Source organism: Hydra viridissima, unplaced genomic scaffold (assembly GCF_058129835.1).
Source record: "Hydra viridissima isolate aposymbiotic clone 2 unplaced genomic scaffold, HvirCarnegie_v1 scaffold_11, whole genome shotgun sequence".
Lineage (NCBI taxonomy): Eukaryota > Metazoa > Cnidaria > Hydrozoa > Anthoathecata > Hydridae > Hydra > Hydra viridissima.
In genome coordinates this window covers 5,957,501-5,982,547 of record NW_028324310.1, presented here as the reverse complement: position 1 = coordinate 5,982,547, position 25,047 = coordinate 5,957,501, and the positions used below count along the sequence as shown (strand labels likewise).

Here is a 25,047-nt window from a genome sequence, read left to right as displayed (position 1 = left end):
CTGTCAGCGGCTTGTGGTAGGGAAAGAGTTAATAGCGATTGCTGTTGGGGCGGAAAAATAATTTCATAGTTTCAGGCGATTTACTTCATGTTTCCGGTAAAACACCTGAAAGCTCCGGTAGAAAAGTTCACGCAACTTCTTTTGCCTGATCATTTCAGGAGTTTTACACTAAGTGTTCAGCTAGTTTGCTAAAACACCTGAACCGATATGGTAAATTTCCTGAATGTTCAGATAAATTTGTCGACCTGAACCATTCCGGACAGAGTTTGCCTGAACTTTTTTAAGTGTAGGATTTTGAAAGCAGTGCATACTAAAATGAATGACTGGAAGTCAGGAATTCATACAACAGATCGAAAGAGTATTTTATAGCAATAAAAGGAGTATTTTATAACAATATAGGAGTATTTTATAACAATAAAAAAAAGACAAAATACTAGTTTTTTAAAACATACATCTTATATTAATGTAATGCACAAAAAGGTAGTAATGTATTTTTCTTCCATTCAAGGGTTTTGCCATTAGGGTCGTCCATTTATTACGCAAAGCTAAATTTATGTATTAAATAAAACAAACAAGTTCTTTGCCAGAAGAATCTGTCAACGCAAAATCTTTGAAGGAATTAAAAAACATATATGACAGATTTTATGAAACTTGCATTGATTCTTGAAAAGGCCGTCAAAGTGTGCAATTCACACTTCCTGGTGCTTCTACAAGCTACAGCATTAAACTAATAATATATTATCACGGACTATCACGGGGGAGAATAGATACTCTTGCCCCCGTGCATAAATTTCCTGGGGGGCCACTGCCCCAACTTTTAAAATGGGAGATCGAATAAAATAATTCTAACCTCGTGAAATATTTACTAAATGAATCTGATAATATCTTTCAACTGTATGGCTGCTACCTTTTAAAGAAAAAATTAGAAACAACACTGAAATTAAGGTAAATTATTTTGTAACTCAATATTTTTTTGCCTAGTTAAGTTATTTTATTTAAAGAAGATGAGCTGTGCTAACTCATATTTCGAGTTACAATATTTCTATCGAAAAGACGCGTAAAGCATATTTTGAAAAAAAAAAAAAGAATTGAGAAAGAGGACGGTATTGGTTTGCTTCAAATTTAAAAAACTCCTTGATTGCCTTCGTTTCCCAGTTTTCTTTCCTTGTTTATGTCTTAAACCACATTACAGTTTCAACACGTGAGTCATCAGTTTAACAACGCCAACGCCAACCTACCTGTCAGATTTAAATTTATTACGTTAGAAACTTGCTCGTAGTGAAAGGTATTTTGCAATGAGCTTTAGACACCGTAGGTATATTTAGAATTATTTTTACATAATTTTTTTTTAATGATAAAACTAAATCTTTTGCTGTTAATTTTTTACATATTTCTGTTACAAAACTTAGATAATTACTTAAGTCGATTTTGGTTAAAATCATACGAATATCAATAAATTATTCTGTAAAATAATATAATAGGTATAAAGACTTCTAGACTGTTAAAAACTCGTTTTTAAAATTTTTGATTAGCTTTTATAAAAACTGGATACTACGCGACTTCTTTAACTCTAATTATTTAGAGTGAAGTGAAGTGTTTTACTGGTTTTTATTTAAATACAGAATCTTAAATATACTCAAAGTTGAAGTCATTTTGTGTATTTTCATGCCTTTTAAGACTTAGAAAGTAAAATTTCTTGAACAAATTGTTGAATTTATGGATTGTTTGCTCAATCAAAATATAAATATTGACGAATAAATATTTAGTAGACTGAGCTATTTTCAGCACTCTATTTTCATCTTCTAACAAATGACATTAACATCAAGTTAGATAAACAAATACAAAAAAAAAAGCTTAAAATTATTCGGAGATATTCTTTACATATACTTTCGAACTCAGTAAATTTTTTAAACAAAATTTTAATTTATTTGTAAAAACGCTTTTACAATTTTGTAAATTTTTCAGGAAAAAAAAAAGTTTCAGGAAAAACAACCATTTTAATTTTATTTTTAGTTAAGATTAATATCATTTCAGTCTAATTATAAGATGTAAAATTTGAGTAAAGTTCGCCTTAATTTCTATTTTCTTATTTTTAGTTGAAACAGGCATATTTTTTAAAATAACGATTTATTGTGTGAGAAGAGAAAACTTAATTAAAGTTTTTTAATTTTTAGAGAAATAAAATCTTAGCAAAAGTACATGTTCATTATGGTAAAAGTCAAAACTACACCTCGTCTCTCAACAAATTTCTCTGAATCCCTTAAAATTGCATATATTAACTATCGAAATATACCTGGCCTATTCTGTTATTAAACAGGAGAAACAAACAAATTTTCTATCATTGCATAAAGTTTTAAAAAACAAATAATCTTTACTTTAAAGTAGTCAAAGAAGGCTTAGTGGTTTAAATGCACACCTGAAAATAAATACAACTTCAAAAAGTTGTATTTATTTTCAGTTGTGCATTCTAACTGTCAACAATATAGTAATAGATGTGAAAATTAAAAATGAAAAATAAAAATGATTTAAACTTATGGATACAATTACTTTAATTAGTCAATAAACAACAATAGAGCAAAGAAAACATCCGAAACTGATAATGCTGATTTGAGACATTTGCACATTTTGTTAATTTTTTTTCTTTTCAAAAACAAAAGAAATGGTATATTAGCATTTTTTGCTTATAGAAAACTGCATCGATGTGCCGAAATGTGACTTAGAAGTACCTTAAAGTGTTAGAGATCAGATTAAAGAATCTTCTTATTGCTTCTGAAAAAATTACTTTGATGTTGAATATTACTTGAGTCTTTATTGTGTAAAGTAGACTGAAACTGTTTTTTCAAATTTTTGTCAAACTATTGGGAGGATTCCACTTTAACTTTCAATTTTTTACAATTGAAAGTGTTTCCTGCAAACTTAGTACAGAAAGTAAAATAATTTACCACCAATATAGGTACTTCTGTAAAACGAATTTTAATGCTTCTGAAAAAATGCTTTTAACTTTAGCTCTTTTAAATATTTTTAAAAGTTGAATATATGTTAATGATAATCATAAAAATATGAAAGTAAATATTTTTTAAAAATATTTCAAGTCTCAAAAACCTTATTTAGATTTTTTTCTCGTTTTCTTCCTATGGCTGAAACTGATACGTTGCTACAAAATGCAGTCATTATATAGCCAAGAAGAAATATGTACAGCAGTTAAATTCAAGCAGCCTATTTTTCACGAAGGATGTGAATCGATTGTTGTTGAAAACAGATACTGCTTGGGTTCATGCAAATCAATAACAATTCCTTCAACAGACAAAAACATGAAGTTGAATCCATTTACCTTTTCACATTATTGTTACGCGGAGGAGATCCGAAAGGAGAGATTTAACATGAAATGTAATTTACGAAAAAAAAAATTTAAAATCAAAGAAATAGAAATTGTAAAATCGTGTAAATGCAAAATTAAGAACTTGTAACTATCTGACAACTTTTACTTTTTTAGCATTAATAATTAAAGATCATTCAGAAAAAACTCAAAGCTATGAGTTTATAAAATTGTCGTCTTGTATTTAATTTGTTATTTTCATTCTACAAATTAAATTAAAATACATAAAGGAAAAAAAACTTGAAGATGCTAATCAAGTTAAAAATAGATTTAATGAAAAATGCATCGAACCTTGTTCGTCTTTGTTTTTACTTAAACAGTTCGTCTTGTTGTATTTTATATAGTTGATTATTCAATCAATTTTAAAAACTGTTTATCGATTAAAGCAATTTCGAAAACATAATGCAAAATTCAAACATGCATTTTGCAATGGTTAAGGGGAAAATTTCAGAAATGGCTCAGCCATTATGAAAAACAAAAACAACTAGTTGTTGTGGGTATCGAAAAGAAACCCATTTTCCCCACATTAGATACGAGTTCAAAAAGAAATCTCATAACCATCAAACTAGTGCATCCCAAATCCTCTTTTTCCTAATTAACTAAGCGGTGGAGAGGTTTTTTATTAGAACCTTGTTAAAAATGGAAAGAACTGAAACTTCTTTTTAAGTAATTTCCAGTGAGTTTACACTGACAATTGTTCTTCAAATAATTAATAAGAGATTCAGGTAATATAGGAAGTCGCAATATCTTATCTCTTATATCAAATGAACATAGCTGGTAATCAATCCATAATAGTATTAGGGTGGTGCACCGTTCGGCAATAATGATGCAGCTTAATTTCCTTTATAAAAGCTCCATTATAACCGTACCAACCGCCATTATTTGTAAATATTCATCAGCACCATCACAAAGATTCTTCTCAACGATCTAAAAAAAAGTAAAAGTACATATTTAATAATAGATAAATTTATCTGAGCAACGTTTGAAATTATTTTCTATAAGTCACTAAACTTTGTTAGTTATTTTAACAGTAAACTTTGCACTCGCTATCAATACTAGAAACAACTAAAATGACATCAAAAGTTTTTGTTTTTAATAAACTTTTAGGCCTCTCGCCATGAGCGTTATACAAATTGTCTGCATCAAAGAAGTTCTTAAGTCAATATCAAACTGTTCATCGTCTCAGCTTTTTGTGTTGTATGTGTCCTGCAGAGTAAAGAACTAGCATGTAAGCTTTAAACCAATTTTAAACACTTGTTTACTTATTCACTTTGAGATATGGACATCAATTAGTAAGTTTCTAAGTTACTAACTTCATACAACTTCATCAAGCATTGGAGCAAGAAAACAGAGTTGAGCAAGAAAAGAAGCGTGATAATTAGTAATTCTTCCCGGGAAAAATTTTATTCCCATTTCCCGGAATCCCGGGATTTTGATTTAAAGATTTATTAAAGTTAAAAAAGCAGTTTTTAAATCTCTGGTGAATTTCAGTTCAGAAAACCTAATGTTGTCTGATGATGAACTTACAGTAATTGAAAATTTAGCAAAAAGTCTGGAACCTATTATCTTAGGTTCTGAAATGATTTGCAGAAGGGAAGCAATTTTATTAGCTGCTGACAACACATTAAAATTTATGATTAAAGAACTTGATGTTCAAGATTTCTACCTAGCAAAAGATCTTAAAAATGCTTTAATTGAAAGAATGTCAAAGAAGAAAAAAAAATCTTGTTGGTTTACTAAGATTTTTAGATAATCCACAATCTTTAAAAAGTGATATCGATGATGACTTATTTAGCATACCATCTAAAGCAGTTATGATAAATTTAGCGATTGAAATAGCTGCTCGACTTTTTCCCATAATTGAAAATATAAAAAAAGAAGAAGATAGCAATAGAAAACTTAGCAAAAGTATTATTAATATAAATCAGTAATCTGAATCTATGGCTGCCAGATTAGAAAAATTTGTAAAAAAAAAAAGATGTTTTTGAAGTCAAGTGCAATAAATCAACTATGCGTCAAGAATTCAATCTGTTTGAAGCTACTAATAAAAGATCGCATAATTTAAATGTGCTTTATAATGCGCTTTTAACAATTCATCCTTCCAGTGTAGAGGCTTCACCATCTCTATGCAATGGTTTTTCTCAGAAGTCACTTTAAAATCGTAAACAGTTACAAAAAATAAATAGAAAAATAGAAAAGTGTAATTAGCTATTTTTATTTTCCCTAATGAAGATTTTCCCGGGATTCCGGGAACAATGTAAATAATTCCCGCTATCCCGGGAATGAAAAAAGTCCGGGAAATCGCAATCTCTAGTGATGTTCTTAAACTTCGTTGCTGTTTTTAACCAGGACTTAAATTTTCTAAAAAAAAAAAGGCAACTGTGCTTAAACAATCAACCAATTACAGCTCTGTAGAAATCACTAATACACTTATTTGTTAAGCAAAAGAATCAGAAACAGTATCTGCTAAAAATTGTTAAAGGGCATTATGAAACTTTCTAAACTTATTGAAAACATTTCTTAATAAAAACATTCTTACAATAAGTTACGTTTGCGTTAAACTTTGTCATTGAGGTAATTCTAAAAAGAATGCTACTGTCATTGATTTTGTTCGTGATTTACAGATGATATACGGTTGGTTGACCTATCGCGTTAAAACCCTAGCCTTGGTTTTAACGCGGTAGGTCAACCAACTTTGCCTTTATTTCTTTAGACAAAATATCAGTGATGATAATGTTGAATATAGACATGTTGAATAGCAGACTTTTTATACTTAGATTTTTTCAACATATACCGGGTTTATTTTTATTCAAATGCTTGTTAATTTTCACTTTTTTACTCTAGTTTGTAATAAATTCACAGGCCAATTCATATAAATAGAATAGTTTCATACTATTATATGAAATTAGATTGACAGAATGTAAGGAAGAACATACATGACTGAAATTTTATTCAATAAGGACATAATATGTCATAATATGCTACACTAGTTTATAAGCCTTCCTACATATTTTAGTTTTAGTGGAATCAACTCTTAATCATAATGCTCTTCCTTTGAGTTCTGTCAATAGAACATACTTTGGTATGTTCTATTGACAGAACTTTAGGGAAGACCGGAGCTAGTTATCATAGGTAAGTTGTCAAAGAGCTTGGAAGTCAGTCACCTCCATAACACTACTTATAAAAAGTATGTTCAATATAAAGTATTCGCTAATAAAATAACTAAAACGATATCTAAGTTTATTTTACAGATGAACTGAACTGAGAACAGCGGAATAAGAAAATTAAAGATAGTAATTTTAACTGAGACCCCTGTAGAAAAATACACAGAGTAAGTAAAGATCCCGACACCTGTGTTCAAAACTAAACCATTATCTAAGGTCAAAAAGATTGTTTTACATAAGCAAAAGAAGTATTTAGTAAAGCAACAAGATATAGAACATTTTTGCATGCGGTGGAATTGAATAGTTAACTTAATCAAAAATGGATAAAATACACTGGGTCTAAATAACATTTTAGGCTATGGGTACATAGAGAATGGATCCCTGATCCAAAAGACTTTTTAAACACAAAACTAAAAAAAATTCAGGTATAAGCGAAATTGTAATTTTGAGAGCAGCGCACAGGACAGAAAAAATCTTTAAACTTACGTCTGGAACTTAAGTCGTGCACTAAAGAATAAACAAAACTTAAAAAACAAACAAACAAGAGAACAATAATATTTACCGCTAGTTTTTCAAATATGATAGCTTTTTGTTTGTCATTGACTGCTAAAAGGTTAATGATTTCATCATGCAACTACAAAGAAATAAAAGTAAAGAACACGATCGTAGAATTTTTTTTTAATGAAAATAGAAAACTCTAAATACAACATCCTAAGCTAACTTATAAAGAAGAAGTGTACCTGGGAAATGAACTGAGAAGCCGAATAGCCAGCACTGATTATAAACTTAAAATAAAAACAATTTCAGAAATAAATAGCTAACACTGATTAGCAAAAACAAAACGATTTTTTATGAAAAAACAACAACATCGATAAAGTATATTTATAGAAATATTTATATATTTTTTTCACTATATTATCAAATCACCTTAACTTGCTTATCAAGTTTTTCAAATGACCTTGAAGAACATGCCTGTATTACATCTCCAACGATAGTTTTGGGTAATTTCTATTATAAAAAACAAGCTGATTGTTTTATAAGTGTTTACATGATTAGTAACCTCTAGCTAATACAATCAGACATAAAAGACTGTCATACACCCGCCATCTCAACAATATCATCAACCAAAACGATTTCTCCAGATTTCAAGCGATGTGCACTCTGCAAGTAAGTTATTGCCTAAAACAGATAAGATTACTGATAAAAGCAGAAAATCATAGAAAATTCTCTCATAACCCCTTTTTTCTCTCTTTAATAATTTTTATTATGATTCAAAATCTTTTACTTAAATAACCAACCCTTCTCATATCTCCCTCAGAAGCTTCTATTAGTTGTCCCACAGCCTGTATACAAAAAAAAATGTTCTGAGTAAATTTGTGGTAAACCATAAAAAAAAAAAATCAGGAAAGATAATAAAAAAATTGAAATTGTGCAAAATAAATTTAAAATATAGCGTTGGTTTTGATATACACAATTTCCTTTCCATATAATACCCGCTTTAAGTGACTTCAGTATTATTATTTGTAATATTAATGATGATTTTTTTTTTAGTTTGCTACTTCCAAAAAAGTTTTCTTAGTAAGCCACTAAGTTCAAATTAAAAACAACATGTTTATCCTAAATTTATTCGAATCTAGTAATTAATAACCATAAATTACTATACAGTAAGTATAGATTTTTAGGTATAGTTGCCATAAAGCGATTTCATAAATTGTGAAAATTATGTATTCTATTTGTTAGAATATATCTACTAGAACCAGGATTGAAAAAAAACCGGTTTTTTTTGGGTTTTATTGGGTTTTTTTAAAAATAGCTTTTTTGCTTAGAAAATGACATAATACCTATTTTGCATTCAAACTGCCATAATACCTATTTTGCATTCAAACTATCTTTATACATTTAATTTTTTCAAAATAATAATTAAAAACACATGGTAATAGTTATATTTATTTATTGAAAAGAGCTTTTACAAGGAAAATTTAATAAATTGAAGAACTGTAAATAAAATTCTCCTTACATAATTTTACTTTGTTTGATTATTACAATAATTTTCAATTCTTGTCAGCTTTTCAGATGTTTTTGATAGATTTCCAGTTAAATTACACTTAAATAATAGAAATAGAATTTTTTTTCAGAATTTAGATGGTTATTCTGAAGTTAAAAACGATTTTTCCTACTACTTACCTACCTATTGATCAGATTCGATATCATCACAGGAACTGCTGTCAGCTGCTGAGCTATTGTGAAATGATTTGTAAATCTTCACAAGTTTCATTGCCTTATCTGCACCAAGACGATTCCTGATCTTCGACCAGACAAATCCAAAGGTTGAAAACCATCTCTCAGTTGAGGCTGAGCTAGCAGGACAGGAGTGTAGAGAAGCTAGAAAGCTGCAGAAATTGGCAGAAACCTCTTTATCCCTGATTTGAGATCTAGTAACCTTTCCTTTCATGATGTTCCACCATTCTGATGGAGAGATAACCTTCAGTGATTCTGAGAGCATTTGCTTGGGGAACACCTCCCTGTCCTTCAAGTTAAACTTGTATAGTAAACCCAAGAAACCAGGGTTCCTGTCCTCTAACTATTGTTCTGCAATGTTTTCATTATCATTATCAATGAAGCTTTTGTAATCATCTACATAACGATGGTCAGTTATATAGGCCAAAATATGAAAGGGTTGTACAGCATCTTGAAATCTCTTCTTTATTGCATTATAGTATATGGATAACTCTTCATCCTTTATTAATGAATACCAGATATGAACTGCGTCAGAGAGATGAAAAGAATCACTCTGCATCTTGTCTAAGACAATCCCCAATTTTTTCATTTCACTAAGAAGACGACTTGCCTCACGTTTGATGGCTATATTCTCAATTATTCTTCCAATATTGGCTGGAAAATCTTCCATCTTCTCTCCATAGATCTCCACGTAGAAATTATAATTTTTCTGGTATGTCTCAATGCAGGCAACTTGAGAGTTCCAGCGTGTTTCATTTGGCAGCTGAGGCATACATCCACCTTTTTCCTTTAACAAACCATGGGCCATATGCACATTTCTAAAATATTTCTGAACTTCTACAACCTGTTTTAGAATTGTTGAAAAAGAATTGCAAATGTCTTTCTGTAGCAAATTCATATAGTGTGCATTACAGCCATATGTTAACATATCAGGATACTCTTATTTGATCAGCTCTTTCATTTTCTTCATCTTAGCTTCATTGTCAGTGCAGACAGCAAATACAAACTTATTATAATCATTTTTTATGCTAACTATAGCTTCATTGATGATTTTGAAGCAGTATTTTGCAGTTTTTTTTTTCTGATCCTGAGCCAACTATGTTGTACAGATAACTCTTTTTTCCATCATAAAATGAGTGAGCAATTATTGGGTCATTCTGAATACTAGACCATCCATCTTGACAAATTACCAACGTGTCTTTGGTTTCCAATTCGTTTTTTATCCCAGCTGACAGATCATCATAGACTTCATTTAATAGATCTCCACCCAGTTTCTTTCGGCTTGGTGGGACATACCCAGGACGAAGAAGAGAGCAAAGTTTCTGAAACTCACAATTTTCCACTGAATTAAAAGACATGTTAGAGCTGAAAAAAAACCGGGCAACTTGCATGTCTATGGCATCTTTCTGATCACTTGATGTTCTAACTACAAAGTTATTTAAGTTACTACTTTTAAACCTTTTTGCTGGTGTGGAGCTGGACATAATAGATCCTTCGGAAATTGAAGTATCTGACTCATTTGACAAGAGGCTAATATTGCTCATTGAGCTTCCAGGTCTTGGTTCTTGTTCATCAGTGTCCTTCTTTCTCTCTTTACACTTCTACAAATGAATACGAACTCTTTCAATTTTTCCACTAATCTTCTCTGAACAATGGTCACACTGAACACTATTTTTGTCCCCTTCTATCTCACTGACCTCCTTCCACTCCCATCCTTTCTTCCTTCCACTTCCAAATGGCATTCTTATAAAGATTTTTTTCTGAAAAATACACATTGCATCGAATTATGCAAGTTAAATATACTTAATGCTACACAAATAATAATACTGTTTGAATAAAAGTTTCTTGAGTAATTTGTAAGATAGAACACAGGCCTGACTTTGATATGGTTGATGAAAGCCACTGAGATCACTGAAAGTATATTGTAAAAAATACTAAAACTATTTTTTCAGAAATATTTCAAAAAAATCATGTCTTTTGAAAATTTTGATTCTTATTAAATACTATATTCTGATCATATCCATATCCTCTTTTCAATAATAATTACCTTTTAATTAGTCATAATTATGTTTAAATGTTTTTTTAACTGGGTTTTTTTGGGTGGGTTTTTTAATGCCAACCCTGACTAGAACCAGGCCATAAAGCTATCTACGAGACAACAGATGGCATTGGATAGAGTACTATTTTAAATATCTATGCGCTAATAGAACAACAAACTAAATGTACTAAATGTAATGGCTAAACTTTAAAAACTGCATCTAAATTCAGTATTTTACACTAAGTTTCATTTAACTTTTCATTAAAAAATTTGCTAAAAGTTCAATTAAAAAATTTGTATGTAACTGCATCCCATTTTTTGTTCAAAAAACTATTAATATTATAATTTATTGTCATATTATTAGTTTATCAATATAATACTGATGTTCGAGATACAATCTTACATTTTGAAAACATTTTGCGAATATTTATTTGCTAAAAAGTTAACTAATAGTATTTTATGTCATTTTTTACCTGGAATAAACATGCATATAAATTCGAAGTGGTATTTTTATTTTTTAAAATGATAAAGCTTACTGTTAAGCTTTTCATTTCATCTATTGACAAGTAAAACTCACTAATTTGAGATAATCAAGTTTTAGTTTACTTTATTAGAATTCCATTTATTGAGATATCAATGTGATATCTCTAGATAAAATACTACTATTTCGGATTGATTTACGCACTTACAGACTTTTTCTTGCAACATGTTGTTAATATTTGGGCATCATAGTGTATAAAAGTCAATTTCCCATAAAACGGTACTTAATGAGTTTTACTTGTCAACTGACGATTTATACATTACAGTACATTAGGGTTATGACTTTTTATCCTGGGTCATAGATTGATGAACAATTGCTCAAAACTCATGAAAAAGACATTAATTCGAATTTCCTTGTTGAAAGAGTTCGCGTACAAACCAAAAAAATCAACTTTACCTTGCGTATGGATAAAGAATTCAACAATTTTACGATCGAAATTTCTTAATTCTAATTTTTGTAAATGGAGAGTACTTATGTAGTTTTTAAGCATTTAACAGTTTATTGTTACAGCGTAACGAAATTACAACCAAGGATAAGATTATATGCTTAAATATCAATTCTATAAGAACGAAAAGCAACTGCATAAAATGAAAAAGAATGTGAAGTATTTAATTCCAATTAAATTAAATTCCAATTAAAGTACTCTTTTTACAGACGCCAAAAAGTTCTTGAAGAAACTTGATTGCCTGTCCTGTACACTAATTTGTTCTGGGTATTTCTAGCCTCAATGGTTCCTGACTCCAAAACGTTTTCAAAGAGCTTAACGCTTTGTTACAGCTTTGGTTTTGTTACATTTTTTGCATGTACTTATGAACTGTTCTTCAGAATCTTCAGACTCTTGATATTCTGTCTCAGTCTTTAATTCGGAAGTTGACATTGTTGCTGTTGTTGTTGCTGCTGCTGCTGCCAGGAGCAGATAGCAACCAACAACTTGGACTTTGAGTGGCGTCCTGCTGTTATTTTCCAATGATTTCTCTTAGAGTGAAACAGTTCTTCTTTTCGTATGTCACTCATAAAATCAATCATACAAGATTCTTCATCCATACCATTTTATTTCTTTCAGTTGTGGAAAATCTTTTCTTATACGACATTATGAATGAAAATAATAACTAGATATATTTCTGAAAAACACACTGTTATCATGAACAACCTAGCTGACCCGAGAATGCCACCTAAATCGGGTGAAGGTGTACACATCCCAGGGTCACCTGGTGCAAATTTTGAAATCTTTTAGGTACGTCTGCAGGAAAAAAGTGACTTGGAAGTTACAAAAATGGAAAAAATTTACCTTCTTTTTTGACATAGCAAAACTACTACAAAATCCAAACCATTAATCATAGAACAATAAAATTTGGTGGCAATGTAGCCTATTGCCAATACCAAGATTTGGGTATAACAAAAGTTATGGTAGTTTTAGTGTTGATTTTTTCACTTTCAATGCAAAACTTTTCTGATTATAGCTGATTGCATACCCCAAGGCCATGTGGGTAACACATGTGCTCTAGCTGAACATACCAACAACTTTATAAAATAAGGATTTTCATGTTCTAAGCAAAATTTTTGAATTAGGGGGTCAAAACTGCTGTTCTTGATTGAGCCCTGAGGATTTGTGAGCAAAGCAAAGAAATGTGTTGAAAACTTTTTATGTGATCTTCAACTGGTCAACATGTATTGTGTGCTGAAAAATCCATTTCATACATAAAAACAACTAAAAATACCTAGAATTTTCTTAGTGCTATGTTTTCAAAATCATTATCAAATGTACCAATTGTAAAGTCCAAAAAATTTACACTAACAGTGAATTAATTTCTAAAATTTATTGAATTCTTTTCCTTTTTTGTGATATCTTGACACTCTTTAATTTATTTGGCATGACATTTAAACCACTGGTCAGCTTACTATTCTCAAATGGCACTAAACTGTGACATAAGATTAACACAAGTTTTAAATATTTTTTTAAGTATTTGTCAAAACTGAAATATATACCTTCAATCCGAATGTTTTTGAGGACTGGATATTCAAGCCTTCATTAATAACGGATAAAGGTGAACTAACTAAGAACAGTGATAAAATACAAAATTTTGAGAAACAAATTTAGAAACGAGCTTCCTACATCAAAAGCTACATTTAGATTTCTGTTTTTTATGGAATAGCTAAGATCTAGTATACAAAAGCTGACTGCCACCCCTTTAGCTAAACTGAATTTAAAAAGAGTATGGAGAAACTGAACTTCTGAATCCCATAGATAGATATCCAAGAATTAAAAGACAAATAAATAATAATAATAATAATAGTAAGGAAAAGGAAAAATAAGCAAGATTAAAGATAGTAGTTCAAGAAAAATACTGCATTGAAGAGTATAATACAAATAACAATAATGTTGATTTTATATCTTATACAAACATGCTGTATCACATTACTGTAATACATTTTTTATTTGCTATATCACTATGAAGAATCATGGATTTGCAGTCAAAAATGTAAATCTTGGTGTCATTGTCAGTGAACTATGCTTTTAAATTATAAATTTAACTTTAAATTTTTCTGGAAATATCAGTGAAGTGTTAAATTTAAGTATGTTATCATAGGCACATTTCTCCTTAATACTTTAAAAGAATTTTTTCATAACTATATATAAAAATTAAGAAAACCTTAATTTTTAAATTCAAACAATATTAAACTACATCTGTCTACAAAAACAAAAAAAATTCTTTTTATGATCTTTTGCATTATCACATTAACATTTTTCTCTTTAAATTAAAAACATAAAACAAGGTGGTGCACTATTTCTTGTGTAACTCATAGGTTTACAAGAACTGTAATCTATTTGTTTAACTTTAAATTACAGTTACTAAAAGAGAAACCTTTCCGTGTTTATTACTTTGATATTTTATATTGTTATAAAACAACAAAACAAAAACAATATAAAACAATAACATTTAAATGAGTAAACCTCTTCTTCAATTTTAACTGCCTCCATTTTTGAAATATTTTTCAACTGATCATGAATAGCTTTGACTGATAGCTCTTTGAAACGAAATTTTGCACAGCGTGACGCAATTGGTTCTATTATTCTGAGGAAAAATAATTGAAAATAGGTATGTATAGTTTTTTATTTCTCAACTCCATATTTTATATTGGCAAAAAAAAAAAAAAAAGAAAGGTAACAGTAAGTAGCATAGTCTAAATACGATTTGAATCTCTAGGATTAGAAAAAAAATTCTCTGTTAAACTAAAGAACAAATGTTACAATACATTCTTTACAATTTTGCAAGATAAACAAAAATATTTTATGCAAGAAGGAACAAATTTGCAACAAATATACATAATATTCACACACAAAAACTTTTCAACAAACATGGTAAAACTCTGCAAATACAGTAAATTCCCAGTTATTTGAACCTCCTAGGGGAATAAGAATTTATTTCGAATAACTGAAATTTCAAATAACTGAAAATCCTCTTTAAAGTGATCTGTTTCAAGTTACTATCAAATTTTAACAGAAGTAAAGAGTAAAAAAGAAGAAGAGCTTTGGAATAAGATGTTGCTTTAGTTTTTTCCTTGTAAAATAACAAATTCTTTACAGTTATTTGAAAAAATTAATCATTTTCGATTGCTTCTTTGTTTTTAAAATAAGACATTCTTTAAAATTTTTTGAAACAATCAATCATTGATTGCTTTTTTTTTTCTAAAGAGTGTTTATCAAACATCTTTGAGACAAATCATTTGACTCTTCATCTGACTCCTCTTCTACCTCAGCACAATAGTTAGTCAAAATGGAATCCAGAATTTCTTGATCTGTGATAGTAATTGTTCCACTTGTACAAATCTCAAAATCAATGTCTCTATAATTGTTTTCATTTACTAAACCATGTGATCTAAGCTCATTGATGTTCTCTTCAAGCAATTTGAAGGGATAATCTTCAACATTTATAATTGCAACCTGTATTTCATGCAAGATACCTGCCTTTCTAAGCAGTGTTTGACAATACAGGGTCCCATAAACTGACCAACATACTCATAGCTTTAAGAATGTTGATCTTTGGAGTCATTTTCCTGGCATCAATGTATTTGATCTGACGCCTCACAACATTCTTACAATAAAAAGCCTTCAATGCCCTTATGACTTCCTGTTCCCTCTGAGTTTAAGAGGTTGTGTTAGGTCTTAAAAATACTAATTCAATTGCTTTAAGGTTGTCAACATTAGGATGAGCTGTGCAGTAATCTATGATTAGAGCAACTTTCCTACCCTCAGCATTGAACTTTGCATCAAGCCTTCTTACATAATCAGTAAAGGTTTTAGAGTCCATCCAGGATTTATTTTGGGACTCATACTGACAAGGTAGGCATTTGACACCTTTGAAACATGGTTTTTCTGCCTTTCCAATTATCAACATAGGCAGCCTTTCACCAACCCCAAACTTGTCAGCATTGTAGATATCCCTCAGTTCAAATTTTGAGAGAAGTCTGCTCCCAACTTGCTGTCATTTCCTCTGTACACCACCTTTCCTTGCCAGAAATAGTTAGAAAAACAACTTTATATCTATTTTTCCACTGATCTAGCCACTTTTCTGAAGCCTTAATACCTGTTATGTTGAAAATGTTATTATTTTTTGTTATAGGTGAACCTGTTGTATCTTTGACCACGATGTACCTTAAGTCACTTCGTCCTGCTGACCTACTATTATCATTTTAAAAAACATGAAGTGTCAGTTTAAATGTTAGTCAATGACAACTCTTCTTAATGTAAAAAATCATGCTTGGAATAGATTGTGTTGATCCATGAGAAATTATAGTTTTTTGCTCTTAAAAAGTAAATATTTGTGTTTATCTTATTTTGATAATAAAACTATTATAAAAAGTTGTTTGGTTAATATATGATATCATTAGTGTTAACCAACATCTCTTTTTTGTTATGGAAAAGTTTAGATGATAATTTCTTAACCTAAATGGGGATTGAGATGATAATTATTAAATATACCCATCATGTGTACCTTTGAGCAGCGTAGGACATTGTACCTTTGCCTGGTCCATGTTACGCTTTGATATTTTGCAAACTTAAAGAGACCAGTTTTATGAAAATTATCATAAAATTCATGTACCTATGTATAATTGCCTGATGATCAATTTTAATGATTAAGTTAGTTGACAGCTGTAGCAACTTGATAATCAGGTTAATTATATAACTTTACTTAATTTCTTAACAGCCATAAGGAAGTAAGAGAAGAAAAATATATAATCATTTCTGTTAATATGTTTTTGTTAAAAATGTGAACGATCAAGATTGGTGTTTTTCTCATGAAAACATAACAATAAGTAACCTCTATGTAAACCACAGTTAATCTGTCTTAGAAGATCTTCTGCATTCAATGAAGAAGCCATAAGAATTATATAAAAATTATAAAAATGTTTCAGTTTGTTAACATTTTGAACCATCAAACATTTAACACTGTGATGCAACAAGATTTTCAGTACACATACCACCAAAAATCATAGCTTCAAAAGGCAAAAAACAAGTAGGAAGTATGACTAGTACAGAATGAGGAAACAGTGCAACAATAATTACGGTCATTAACGCTACTGGAAATAACATCCCACTATTGTTTTATCCCACCAGCATTTCCATGTACTAAATCTAAGGAATGCATGCCGAATGGTGCTCCTCCTAATGTATGACTTTTGGTTGAAAAACCAGTTCCTTTATTAATGGATAACTTCATCTAAACATTTCTATTATTGAGCTAAAAGTTCTGGCATAATTTTAATGACATTTCATCCTCACACAACCCACAAAATGCAACCCCTATTTAAAATTTTTTTACAACAATGCCATGAATAATTGGATGGTATCTCTAGGAAATGCTGTTAAACCAGATTCAATTTATGAAATTGAATCATGAAATCAAGAAATGCTGTTAAACCAGATTCAATTTTTGAAATAGTTTCATGAAATTTGCAAGTGGAAAGAAATACTATCAACATTATGTGGCAGAAGTTATTGAAGTTGTTGGCTTAGTTTAAAAATTAAGTATCTTAAGAAGTCAGGAGACAATAAATTTACACAAGATGAAAAATATTTCTGATTTGGAATTGAAGATATTTAAATGATAGTTTGATTACTATTTGTTGGTAATGGATCATCTAGACATCATTATCTTATATTTGATTTTGATTTGACATCTTTTACTGTACAGTAATATTAAATATACTATATTCTTTTAATTTTTTATTTTTCATTGTCTACATTCAAATATTTCACTTAGGCATTATGGTCATATTTAAATGAATATGACAGCTAAAAATTGTGATTGTGGTTGGGTTTTAAGAGGTTTCTATGCTACAAACCTATTTAGGGGAGATTTGTGTACCTTGAGCCAGATTTTTAGTACGATCACATCATACCATCACTTCCTATCAATTACAATACAATTACTTAAAACATAAAATTCCTTCAAGTAAAAGGATTTTAAAATCAGTGACCCTAGGTAAAGGGTGAGGCAAAATTAACTCCCCTATTTGAAAGAGCTGTTATTTTTTATTTTGATATTAACCGTCATTATTTTTTTTTGCAGTTGTAAAGTAGAATAGCACAAAATTAATTATGAATCGATTCAATCCACAACAACATGCAGAAATCGTGACTATTTTTATTAAAAAAAATAAGCCAGTTGTGTTAACTCAACGAGAATATCGAAAAAGACACTGTAATTAATCAGCACCTGATAAGAAAACAATTCATGTTTTATCAAATCGATTTGAACAGTGTGGAAAAACTTTAGACTCTCACCATTCAGGAAGACCAAGAACCGCCCGCTCTGAAGAAAATATCACTTGTGTTCGTGAAAGTGTTGCAGAGTCACCAAAAACATCAACAAGAAGACATGCTCAAGAATTAAACATTTCTCAGCGCTCTCTTCAATAAATTTTGAAAAAAGATTTACAGCTTTTCCCTTACAAAATCCAGTTAGTGCAAAAGCTATTGCCCAGAGACCATAATCAGCGTTTGAAGTACAGTAATGTCATTTTGAATCTTGCAAAAGAAATTGATAATTTTAGTGAAAAAATGATAATGAGTGATGAAGTACATTTTCATCTCAGTGGCCATGTCAATAAACATAATTCTCGATTCTGGGGAAGTGAAAGCCCACAAATCATTCACCAAACATAATTGCATCCACAAAAATTAACAGTTTGGTGCGCTATTCATGCCAAAAATGTCATTGGACCTTATTTTTTTGAAGACAAAAATGGACAAACAACAACTGCTACTGTTGATAATTAATAACAAATGATCTGAGAATTTTTAATGCCACAAATGAAAGAACAAAACCTGGACAATATGTGGTTTCAACAAGACAGTGCCACACCACATACAGCCAAAGAAACAAAACAGATTTTGAAAGACCTTTTTCCAGGTTGATTAATTTCTCGTTTTGATGATTTGCATTGGCCTGCAAGATCACCTGATTTAACAGCTCCAGACTTCTTTATATGGGGTTATTTAAAAGAAAAGGTGTACGTGAATAAACCACAAACTCTTGATCAACTGAAAAACAATATTCGACAAGAAATAGAAAACATACCGGTTGAAATACTCAAAAAAAGTAATGAAAAATTCAATAAAAAGAGCTGATTTGTTAAATCCGCTAAAGGCGGACATTTAGTTGATATCATTTTTGAAAATTGACAAACAAAAAATTTGCTAAATAAACATATTATTTTAAAAAAAAACTAAAATCTTTCATTTATTTCAAAATTGTAAGCAAACCAAATGGGGGAGTTAATTTTGCCTCACCCTGTACAATTAGTTCATTTCTGATAATATAAAGGCCACCAACTAGTATACCAAATTAAAAAATTATATTTTTGTTCTTAAATCTAAGATGATAAAAGCAACTATTAGAAAATATATTTTGTACAACTCAATCACATTTGAGTTTCTAACCTCAACCTGAACCATCTCATGCAAAAAGAATCCAACTAAAAAAAATGTGACTGAAAAAAATTACTTGAAATACAAAAAAAATATTTTACTAATTATTGTAAAACTATAAAAAAGATAAGAAAGAAAAGTTTATTCAGACCATCAAAAATGATCTTTTAGTTATGACTTGCTGCGGTAATGTCCTCCAAGACTTATAAAAGGATTTTAAAAAAAAAAAAAAGAAAATTGATATTATAAATCAGCTAACTGAGTTGCATAACTTAAAACTTAATATTTTTAAAATAAAGTGAGGTGGCCTTAGATACAAAATACCATAATGGTCAAAGGAACAACATACCTTGGCCAAAGGTACAGCATCCATGATCTACCACTGACCATTTAACTATTTTTTTAAACGCTCAAAAATGATACTTCTGAGAAAAAAAGTCAAAAGCATAATTTTTGTGCAAAATATGAGAGAATAACACAAACTTTGAATTGGGTAAATTGATTCAATAGTATAGACAAAAAACACCAGGAAGCAAAAAGTGGTCAGAGGTACAACAGGTTCCCCTACATTATTTTATTTTGTTATATGTTCTTGTTATTTTTTTTTGTGTATTTTGATAATATTCGATAATGTTATATTTTGAAATGCAATCCAATTATGTCTTCAATAGAAAAAAAACCTCTAATAACTGACAAGTTTTTTATCAAGGGGAGCAAAAAATCACTTAGAATAAGCAAAATTTCAAATGACTGCAGGTTAGAATAACTGATAGATATTGGCATGAGTTTGTTAAGGAAAATTCACAGAGAAGGAAAATTGCTTCAAATAAGCGGGAAATTCAAATAAGTGCCAACTAACCAGAAGCTTGATGTAACAAAAAATTAGAATATTTAAGATAAAGTAGTAAACTTTTATTTGAAAAATTCCAGCATACCGACTGACATAATTGCAGATAAGGCAAAATCTTGTTGTTTTAGTTTGACGCTCCATAGTGCGCCTCAGTGCTGCCTATTTTTATACAACAAATAAAAATTAATAAATATTTTGTATATTCAAATATTAACTCATTAAGTAAACAAACAATATAACTCATTTTGTTATACTATTTAAGTTTTAATTTACCTGTGCACTTGTGGTCATTGAGTCAGCTTCATCAAGTATTACAACTTTGAAAGAAGGACATGGTGTACCACTATCATACAAATTAAAGGAAGAATATATAAGAAAAAAGAGAATGATTAAAGAAAGTTTTCTTATCAATTTTTACTAAAGAAAAGTTTTATTTTTACTTAAATAAATATATTGTAATTATTGTAATAATAATTAGTATAAAAATCATGTAAAAAAATTTTGAATATTAAAAATTTTGCTACTTCCACCCCCTAATCTTATTTCAATTAAAAAAACTCTTGAAGTTAGAAGATAGTAGTGATAAGAATGATTAAGATAGTAGTAGATAAATATGCATTTTTACCATTCATACATTTTCCAACTTCAAGATTTTTGTTGGAAGATAGCATGCATATACTGACCTTGTAGGGACAGAGCTGGTTTTTATATGACAAATTTAAGGTCATCAAGCTGGAAATGGAATGAATCAAAATAAATCCTTCATACTGAAAACTATTTCTTGAGGTCTCTTTTGATTGTGAAGAAAAAGGAATCAAATTTGCATAGAATTTTCTAGAACCTTACAGGCATGAAAGTGGTACTTCATTACAAATGAATAATACTGAAAGCAAATTTCATTAATATTATTAATGGCTAATGGAAAAACTAATTTTTGTTAATGCATACAAAATACTTATTTGTTGCATTATAATATAATTTTCAATGTTACTTTAAAAATAGTATTAAAACTAATTTTAATACTTCCCTCAGTTACTTTGAAAATAGTATTAAAATTATTTTTATACTTAACTTGTACATAAATAAGGTATTCAGGAAAAAGGTCAACTTTCAGTTATCTCCACTTCTGCAAAACCTATACACATCACTATACGTGCCTTTTGCAAGATGTGGAGAGAGATATCAAAGCTATTTCAGCAGTGTGTGGTTAAGTTTACAGACTCACAACAAAGAGATAACCTAATAACTGGACAGCAATTAACTGCAGACATTTGTCATTAATAAAATTAACATAATTTAACAGTTTTCACGACTTTCCTTACTTTTCATTCATTTTTATGAGACCAAAGATGTACATATCACAGAACTACCTCATACTAGTTCAATATGAGATAGTTATACTAGAGCAAACTCTTTTCTTGTTAGCTGGACTAGATGAAACAAAATCAAACACACATCTGTATATATCAAACATATCTTAGAAAAAAACTTACATATCTTATAAACAGTAGTTTATTATGTAGATCCTAATGTTTAAAAAGAAATTTAATTGCTGTTGTCTTGTACCTGAGTTAAAAAAATATATTTTGAGAAGTTCAGCCTCTACTGATCTTTTGTGATGACACAACAACTTTGTCATGTTCTATTGTTTCCCTCAATTAACTCTTAAGAAACTTGCCATCAAATCGGACAGTATTAGGATATATTGAAAATTTAGCCATGTTAAAGTTATATTCATTTACATTCTGCCCTTTGAAAATAATTTTTTTCTGTTAGTGGCAAAAGAAAAAATAAATTGGAAGTGGCAAGAGAAATTACAAAGTCTTACACATTTAGTCTAGACTTATTAAAACACATTGGCTGGGAAAGCATAATTATAAGGTAAACATAAGTTTGTCAGAATAGTCTGAAGATAAACAAAATCTGATTCAATTTTGTAAAAATTCAGTGTTATCAAATCTTTTGTTAACAAGCAATACAGGAAAAAAAAACATCTAGAAGGACTAGAATTGTAGCCTTAGCCATGGCTAGGTATTTTATTTTGTAGTATAGAAAAGTAGTGAAAAAACCACATATTGAATCATTGATCGAAGAAAAAAAATCTTCTAGTCTGGAGTAAACTTGTAAAAATAAAAACTATGTTTCATATAATCAGACTCAGAATCAGAAAACTTTTCAACAACTGTACATTTTTCCAAAAACCAAAAAATCTTTAATTTTTAAAATCAAAGTGATTTGAAAATTAAAATCAGACTAATTTACATGCAACGAATGCCATGAGTAGATGTAAAAATTAAAGGGGTAGTCAAAAAAAGTAAATTTTCAAATCTAATTGACCATACCCTAAATTTAGGGCAAATGTATAAAAAATGAGCCTAAAAAAGGTTTTTTTGAGGCTCAAGTTTCTTAAAAGTTCATTGAGGGAAACAATAGAACATGACAAAGTTGTTGTGTCATCACAATAGATCAGTAGAAGCTGAACTTCTCAAAATACATTTTTTTAAACTCAGGTACAAGATAACAGCAATTAAAATTCTTTTTAAACTGTTTGATGTTATCAGATCGCTTTTGATTCCCCCTCAAGCTAATAATTTAGTGAAAAAATAATTTAAAAAAATGGTCATTTTAGGGCATCTTGAAGAAAGAGGCAATTTTTTTTCAAATTTTTTTTCTTTCTGCTATATATACATATATATATATATACATATACATATACATATATATATATATATACATATACATATACATATACATATACATATATATATATATATATATATATATATATATATATATATATATATATATATATATATATATATATATATATATGTATATAGGCCTATACTTTTGTTTAAAAATATATGGTTTTTTTCCTGCCTCTCAAAGATATTTGTTTCGTGGTATTGAAAATCATGAAAATTTATTTTTTTCAAATATTTTTTGTTACACCTAGAAACATTTTTATTAATACTGAATTTATTAATTTCAGTATTAATAAAAATGTTTTAAATATTAATCATTAGTTGCTAAAATATTTGTTAAAGAATGCCTAAATTTTTCTAATTAGATATACAACTTCCAACAGGCTTGGATATTCTTCAGCACTTAATATATAAAGCTTGAGATTGAAATAAAAAAAACCTTTTTGGCTGGTAATTCTTATCTCAAAAACATGATCAGTAAAGATAAAAAAAGATTGAAGACAAGATTGAAGATCTAAAATTTCTTGAAGATCAGTAAGATAAAAGTTTGTTATTGGTTCAGAGGATATTAAGTATAGAAAAAAAGCTTCAATGCTTTTAATTAACTACTTTAGCTCTGGTTCAACCTCTGTTAATTCATTCTCTTCTCCACTAATTAAAATTAAAAACTAAAAATACAATTTTTCTGAAAATTAAGCAAAAGAAAGCATCAGGAAGAAAAATCGTTCACAGCCTAGGAGCTTGAGAGATGATGCACCCAACATTGAACTTATAGACACAATTCTAAGCAATGATTCTTCAATTGAATCTGATTTCAATCCAGGTAATTGGTATCATATAGAATTCTCTGAAAACCTAGACACAGTAATTGCAAAAATTCCTAAAGATATTTTTGCTGGTAATGTCTTGCTTACTGCTAAAGCCTGTGATATATCACCAAATGTTTTACAGAAGGTAACAAATGCAATTCTATATTGATCAGGTGTTGATCTTAAAGAAGTTAAAAGCAGTTAGTCTACCGCTTATAGAAAAATGAAAATAAAAAAATGAAAACATGGCAACCATTACAAAAGATGTTAAAGCAGCCATTGATGCATCTCCATATCCATGTTTTCATTTTGATGGCAAGACCTTGTTTGAGCTAAACATAGGAAAAATATTAAATAGGGATAGAATGGCTGTTTTAGTTAACATTGATTGAGAGAGTTACATACTTGTATTACCTCCACTTGTGTCATCCACTGGTGAAGATCTGCTTTGATACAACATCATCCAATACTGGGACGAATAAAGGATCAGTTTCCAGAGTATCTAAAGAACTAGATAAATATCTTCTTGAAATAGCATATAAGCATCATGTGACTGAATTAAGAATGCTTCAGTTTTGGAAATTAATGTTCAACGCAGAAACTAATGGACCTGATAATCCTATTTTCAGAAAGCTAAAAAATACTTTTAAAGAACCTAATTTTAATTATAGTTCAGTTCTAATCTTACAGTTTGATTGGAATAAGTTTAAAAGAAGTCTTTTAAAGAAGGTAACTAAGAAGTCATTAACATTTTGCAGAGCATATATTGGTAAACCAGGTATAGCAAGAGATGATAGAAGTGAGCTTGCAGAAATAGTTGTTACTTATCCCCTATTACATATAAAGCAAGAAAAACAGGTGTTATTCATCATGCAAAATTTTTAGGAAAAGCAGTTTATTATTTAAAGCTTTGGCTTTTATCCCATCAACTTACATTTGTTCAGGAAAATTTTAAACTGAAATTTGAAGTTACAGAATTTGTTTGCTTTTATGCAAAATGGTATCTACAATCTGAGGATGTCATCAAAGCTCCTTTTTTTGACATTACAGCCATACATCAAATGCATCTTTACAAGAAAGTATGTACAAACCCAATAGCTGTTGATGCTGTATTAGAGTATATATCAGTATAAACGTTGTTGGTATTTGGATTCAGCAATGATACCTCTAGCTTTGCTAGATGAGTCAACATCAGAGGAGAAGGCAAAAATTGCATCACCAATTCTGTCATTTGATATGTTTAGCTCTGACTTTTACAAACCTGAGAACAAAGTAAAACAAGATATCAAGGACATTTATAAAATGAAGACAAATATTGGGAAAAAACCACCACCCTGTCTGCCTTGGTTGATGTCTTTTCTTAACTGATTTTCGGCATGATTGGGTTTGATAA

The 25,047-nt window shown here is 29.4% G+C and overlaps 1 protein-coding gene and 2 pseudogenes across 1 annotated transcript in view; 1 reads left to right on the top strand and 2 right to left on the bottom strand.

The window, feature by feature from the left end:
• Positions 1 to 4,011: 4,011 nt before the first annotated feature.
• LOC145191151 (replication factor C subunit 4-like) overlaps positions 4,012 to 25,047 on the bottom strand; it is a 43,891-nt gene continuing 22,855 nt past the window's right edge. Inside the window, exons 5-13 of the mRNA XM_090066547.1 lie at positions 20,414 to 20,483; positions 20,226 to 20,299; positions 14,311 to 14,431; positions 7,839 to 7,883; positions 7,639 to 7,719; positions 7,468 to 7,548; positions 7,281 to 7,325; positions 7,103 to 7,174; positions 4,012 to 4,303 (exon numbers count right to left, since the gene is read on the bottom strand). Coding sequence (XP_089922673.1) covers positions 4,220 to 4,303; positions 7,103 to 7,174; positions 7,281 to 7,325; positions 7,468 to 7,548; positions 7,639 to 7,719; positions 7,839 to 7,883; positions 14,311 to 14,431; positions 20,226 to 20,299; positions 20,414 to 20,483 — 673 coding nt within the window. The 3' untranslated portion in view covers positions 4,012 to 4,219. The remainder of the gene's footprint in view (positions 4,304 to 7,102; positions 7,175 to 7,280; positions 7,326 to 7,467; positions 7,549 to 7,638; positions 7,720 to 7,838; positions 7,884 to 14,310; positions 14,432 to 20,225; positions 20,300 to 20,413; positions 20,484 to 25,047) is intronic.
• On the bottom strand, positions 7,799 to 9,696 carry LOC145188595 (uncharacterized; annotated as a pseudogene).
• LOC149881898 (uncharacterized) overlaps positions 22,757 to 25,047 on the top strand; it is a 2,586-nt pseudogene continuing 295 nt past the window's right edge.